General features: G+C 37.0%; 1 protein-coding gene across 1 annotated transcript; it reads left to right on the top strand.

The window, feature by feature from the left end:
- The first annotated feature begins 474 nt into the window (after positions 1-474).
- Positions 475-1404, top strand: LOC107148713 (olfactory receptor 8S1-like). The gene has a single exon (XM_015493446.1). The coding sequence runs from the start codon at positions 475-477 to the stop codon at positions 1402-1404; it is 930 nt and encodes a 309-aa protein (XP_015348932.1).
- Positions 1405-6729: the final 5325 nt, after the last annotated feature.

The following is a 6729-nucleotide window of genomic DNA, read 5'->3' as shown; positions in this document are numbered from 1 at the left end:
CTCACAGTCAATATTTATACCATCACCACCAAAATACTTTTTCAAAGTCTCTATCTCTATTCTTATCCTTTCTCCTTGTTTAGTCAACTATGCCCATTCCAGTGGCTCTTCAAATGAATTAAGAATTCTAGTCTCTCGAATCCACCATTTTCTCACTATCCATGTCATTCGTATCTTCAACTCTCCTCAGAAGAACATAAGACCAAAATAAAACAGAAGAAAAACTTGACAGCCTGGGTCATAGGGGGAGGAATGATCAATGCAGGCAGTGGGCTGGTCTAATGACAGACATGTGGCATTTATCAAAGTTGTTGTGGTGTCTCTGTCAACAGTCAATGAAATTTGGATTCCATGATCATCAAGAAATAATATATTTGAAGAAGAGAAGTAATGCATTGAATAAGTTGGGAACAGAAGAGGGAGTTTTATCATTTTTCTTTCATCCACTCCAAGGGAAAGATCCTTACATTAGCCATGCAAAATTTCAGTGCTCTCACTGATTTCATCCTCCTTGGGCTGTCTGCTGATGCCCAGATCCAAATTGTAGTCTTTGTGCTGTTCCTTGTGATTTACCTCCTGACCCTGGCGGGGAACTTCATGATGCTGTTGGTGATAATGGCTGATGCTCACCTCCATTCACCCATGTACTTCTTCCTGGGTCACCTTTCTTTCCTGGATCTTTGGTATTTATCAGTCTCTGTGCCTAAGATGCTGGAAAACCTCATGTCTAAGACAAAAACGATCTCTGTGGAGGGTTGCCTGGCCCAGGCCTTCTTTGTGTTTGCCAACGGGGCCACTGAAGCCTGCCTGCTTGCAGTCATGGCCTATGACCGATATGCTGCCATTTGCCACCCTCTGCTGTATGGACAGATAATGAGCAAGCAGCTCTGTGAGGGGCTTGCATGGGGGTCGTGGAGCCTGGCCTTCCTGAATGCACTCATTAATATCCTTATAGCTGTGAATTTGGACTTCTGTGAGTATAGAACCATCCACCACTATATGTGTGAGCTCCCTATTCTTTTCCATCTCTCCTGCTCTAATGTCCAGACCAATATCATTGTCATGCTCTGTTCTTCTCTCATAATTGCCTTTGTGACCTTTCTCCTGATTTTATCCTCCTATGGCTACATTGTCTCCACCATCCTGAGCATCAGCTCCACCACAGGCAGAAGCAAGGCCTTCTCCACCTGCTCCTCTCATCTCACTGTAGTGCTCTTGTATTTTGGCTCAGCATGCTTACGCTATGCCATACCAGCCTCAGGTTCTCCCTTGGAGTCAATCTTTTCTTTGCAGTACAGCATAATTACTCCCATGCTGAATCCCCTCATCTACAGCCTGAAAAACAAGGAGGTGAAGACAGCTATAAGAAAATTGTTTGGAAAATATTGCCAGCATTGTAAGTAGTTGGTCTTAGACACGGGTGAAGAAGAAACTTGAGAAAACTGAAGTTAAGATATAGAGAGATTGAACCCACATGCCATCAAAGCCTGATGCTGTGTGAAAACAGGGCCTTTTTCTCAACAATGCCATTTTCCTTGGTTGCTTTAAGATTAATCCTGTGCAGAGACGAAGCATTGACTCCGCTGACTCTTTCTCGTGAAATTACTTTAAAATGTGTTGATTTATTATTTACATTGTAGTGGACATTTGTGTTTGCTGCCCTGAACGCTTTCTACTTTCTCTTAATAACAGGACCAACTCTCCTTTTGGCAAAATTCCACTATGCATTACATATGCATTATTAGCACCGACAGTCAAAGTGTCCTGCCCTCTACTACAATGGGACTGATCATGGAACCTGGGTGGGCTGCTAATTCTATTACAATCCCCGCATGCTGTGACTGGCCCAGGAGTATGGTAAATTAATTACAAAAGTGGCTCAAATTCCTTATCTTCCTCTGTATCCAAACCCTTTGCAATGTGACTTTTCAGCTCTTCCTATGAAGAGGTCTATTTTCTTGCCCCTTAAATCTGGGATGACCTTATGACTTGCCAGGGCCCAAGAATGCTAGCTTTGAGCCTTAGATGGTCTTGTACATTTCCTCTCTGTCTTAGGCTCCTGCCTCTGTCATGAGAACAAGTTGAAGCTAGCCTAGAAGAAGATGAGAGACCAATATATACTGACTTGAACCCCAACATGTGAGAGTCCAATGAGGGTTAGTAATGCTGCCTACTCTACCCATAGAGGATTGTAGTAACATGAGCAAACTCAGCCAAGATGAGAACTAACCAATCTATAGATTCATGAATAATAATAAATGTTTACTAGTTGAAGTTACTTATTTTTGAATTAGTTTTTGAATTATTTTAGCAGTAGATCACCTATGCAATAATACAAAAGTTATCATAACCCAAACTAGAAAAAAAAACCAATGTTTTTTCCTTCAGGGAATTTATATATTGACCAGTGACAAACAAAAGGAGAAGGTGGTTGGAAGTAAGACAATCTGAAGACAGGGCCCTAATGAGACTGTCCATGAATCTCTGTACTGAGATCAGAAGTGGTCATTTTCTTATCCATAATTAAGCATTTTAAAGATGCTTATGCCAAGAATTCAGCTAAATGGTTCATACATAATCCTATTTCTGATTTCAACAAACTTAAAAAGTATTATATTTCAGATGGAGAAATAGAGATGTCCAGATGGAGAAATAGAGATGTCGAGATGTAAAATCTGCCCAAGATCACAAAGAAAATAAAGCTCAAAGCCAGGATTTTAAGCCATGAATTCTAAATTGAGAATCTGGGTTCTTAATCACCTCTTTGCTCTACGTTACCCTTAGCCTGTTAGTTGCCAACTGTCCATTGCAAAAATATTCATTTTGCCTGATGAACACCAAGATTAGATTATCTTGATGGGATAAAAATCCAAACTGATACGGAAATAGTTTGCTGTGTCTGCTGTAGTGTATCTTATCTCCCTCCCATTATATTATCTTTCTTTCTTTTCTTAAATTATTTTCTCAATTTTGTGTAAGGAAGTCAGAGTCAATTTCTATAGCTTGGAACAAAAGAAAATATTATATTCTTGAAATTAAGGAAGAAAGCATAATAGGTGACTATTTCATGGAAATGTACGGGTAATTTTAATTCATTATTGTGCCAGAATCAAACTAAAAAGAAAAATACTTCTAATTATGTTCTGTAATGAGAAAGAAGCATCTTCTCATATGGAATGGAGAAAATACACCTTTATTGTATCATCTATGACCACATGAGGTTATGAGCATACTGGGAAGAATTACTATTATTGACCACTTTATAGATAACATTGCAAATTTCAAGTAAGACAAACTTGTCTCCAAATTCTAGCCTCAATGATAAGAATAAACTTCAAGGTTTTTCATGTACATGTGAAAATTTATTGTATAGGGCTGATACGATTCCCAAATAATACAGATTATTGAGTCTATGGCTTGCAACACGTTTTGAATTCATTATTGTACGTGCATCTATGACTGTTCAGAGAAGCAAAGCCACAATGAATGTCATGGGATAAGTGATGCAGAACAGCAGTTAGGTCTTATAATTGGGGGATGAGCCAGGAAAGAGAAGTTCTGGAAGAATGAATTGGGGGGTCAGAGAAGTCACTATCCAGCTCTATCCAGAACAGATGGACATCTCAGAGCTTTTCAGAGAAATATGAAGTCACACACATCTGCTGCCAACTTAGGACCACAAGGGAGGAGGTCTTCAAGATCTGGGGAATAGTTGAAATATAGTGTTCTGTCCAAGGATAGTAATCATAGTGTTGTGCTTTTATAATTTTTAACTATTTTGTGACATAATATATACATATGTACATTTGCACATTTAACTAAATGTTAAAGGAAATTATATAAATGGCAAGGTCTTCTATTTTTTATTTCATTATGGCTTTCCAACACTTTCTTTCTCTCCTCATATACTTTATTCACATCATCCCATCATAGTAACTCATATTAACAATCTAGTACAATAAATATTTCAATGTATATCATCAAATTCTTTCAATCATATACAATCACATATAGATGTATGTGGATATATGTGCATTTATTTATGCAAATATATAGAGTTTGCTGTGCCTGTGTATGAAGAGGTGATCAGCCCCTCACTAGGGGGTTCTTCCTGCCAATGAGGGTGTTAACCACCTAAGAAATTAAAGTCTAGAATAATTAGTGAAGAAAAAAAGACAAAGTTGGAAAGATGGTTTCAAAAAGGTGGAGCCTCTGATAGGCCCAGTCCACATAAGAGCTGGAGCTAGACAATTAGAAAATGGCTCCAGTGGTTTATTTAAGGGGGTACGACAAAGGCAGGGACAAGGTTACAGGGGTGAAGCCTTGCTTCCTGATGTCTTCCAGTCAGCAGGTTGATTGGCACTTGGCAGGTCACACCCATCCCAGAATGGCTGCACAGCTATAGCAGGTCATCCCATCTCCAACTTCCCATCCCCAATGCTGTATGGGACCTGGGGCGGAGCTAAATAGGGCTCACAATGTGACTGGATAGTCAACTAGAGGAAATGTCCACTGGAAGTTCCCAGACACCAGATTCTCCTATTCATTGGGCTTCGATGCTCAATGTAGTCCACACACAGCCCACAGATGGCTCTCGACACCTGTGTTTTTCTAGGAAAGCATATTAACAAGTGTTTTAAATTTTGCAACCATTACGTGAAGAAATTGCTCCAAGTCAAGTGATATATTTCTACTTCATTCTTTTTTAGTTGCCAGCATAATATTTTTATTGTTGGAATGTACAGTAATTTATTCACTATTGTCCCATAGACAGGCATACATGTTTCTTGTAGTTTTGATACCACAAACAACACTCTAATAAATATTAAATATGTATTCTTATGTTTAGATTATTTTATAAGCTTCGTTTTGTATGATTCTACTGTTAGTTTTTAATTTTTGTTTTTTTAAAATAAGTTTCACAGAGGTATAACTTACATATAATGTAATTCACCAATTTTGAATACAAATGGATTTAAAAAAATTTTTTTTAGTTGTTGATGGACCTTTATTTATTTATTTACTTATGGTGCTGAGAATCAAACCTAGTGCCTCACACAGGTTAGGCAAGCATTCTACCACTGAGACACAACCCCAGGCCCCAAATGGATAATTTTTAACAAAGTTAAATGTAGTAGTACTAACCACCACCACAATCATAATACAGAACATTTCTATTACAACAAAAAGTGCACTAAAGTCTTTTTGCCATAGATCTCCTCCCACTCCAGGGCTCTTGGCAACCACAGACTAATTCTGAATGACTGTGGTTTTTTCCTTTCATATAAATGGAATCTTACATATAAATAGAACTTATATAAATGGAATCATAATAAACTTGTCATTTGTGTCTAGTATCTTTCCCTCAGCATAGTGATGCTGAAGCAGTGATTCATCCTGCCGTGCACACATATGAACTAAAATCTTTGTGAGGGCGTACATGACCACTTATCTGGGTAAATCCCTGAGAGTAGAATTGCTGTATTGTGTAGTAAATAAATGTTTAACTTTATAAGAAACTGGTTAACTGCTTTCCAAAGGTTCTGTAAAATTCTATTCCCACCAACAGTATAGAAAGATTCCTTTTGCTCTCCCAATTCTTGCCAATATTTGATATTGAAAACATTTAAAATTGTATAGTTTGCAACACTTGAGTGGGCATATAAAAATGAATTTGTATTTAGAAACCTCTTGAAGAAAACTCTAGATCCCTTATGGGATGCCCTTATGGTGAATTGTAACAAATATTTATAGAAAGAAATAGTACTAACTGTAAACAGAATCTCCCAAAATATAGAAGAGGAGGAATATTTCCCAATTTACTGTCGAAGGTCCTGATACCAAGATCAAAGAAAACGCCAGGCAAATATCCTCATGAATACACATTCAAAATTTCATAACCAAACTTTATCAAGAGAAATCTAGCAATATTTAAATTGGTAATACTTCATGCATAATAATCTTGCATTCTTGGGGTCAGGTGCTGACCCCAAGAATGGAAGATTCCTTTAACATTCTAAAATGACACAATATAATTCATTTTATTATTAGATCACAAAAGAAAAGCTTATGATCATTTCAACAGATGCAGAAAAATTCTTAGATAATATTCAACTTGTGGAGTTAAAACTAAAATAACTCATCAAACTCAGAATAAAAGGGAACATTCTTAACTTTTAAGTAAGCATATACAAAAAAAATGTCAAATTACCATCTGTCTAAGGGGGGAAAATATTGAGTGTTCTTCCTCTTAGATGAAAAAGAAGGCAAGGGTGTCTGCTTTTACTATTTCTAATCAAGACCATAGGATGGTTTTAGCCAGTAAAATAGGGTAGCTGGGGGTGGGAGGAGGGAGGCACAAATTGGAATGGAAAAAATAAAAACTATATTTACTAATAGAATAATGCAAAAATTTTTAAGGAATTTACAAAAAAACCTAGTAGAACTAATAAGTCAATTTAGCAAAGTCACAGGTAAAAAACACAAGATATTGAAAACTTAATTGTATTTCTATATACTAGCACACAAACCAAAGTAGATCATTATATTCAATTTATTAGATGAAGCTACAGTGCTTTCCAGTCTAGACTGGGCAACTTCCTTCTTTTTTTATTTGGGGGCATTCAGGTGGGTAAAAAACAAATTCTTGATGTTACAATAATTTTTATTTCTCTGAACACTAGTGACTTTTTTTTTTTTGCATATTTTCATTTTCCCGAACCATTTGGT

The sequence above is a fragment of the Marmota marmota genome, unplaced genomic scaffold, assembly GCF_001458135.2.
Source record: "Marmota marmota marmota unplaced genomic scaffold, marMar, whole genome shotgun sequence".
Lineage (NCBI taxonomy): Eukaryota > Metazoa > Chordata > Mammalia > Rodentia > Sciuridae > Marmota > Marmota marmota.
This window is presented reverse-complemented; position numbering and strand designations above follow the sequence as displayed.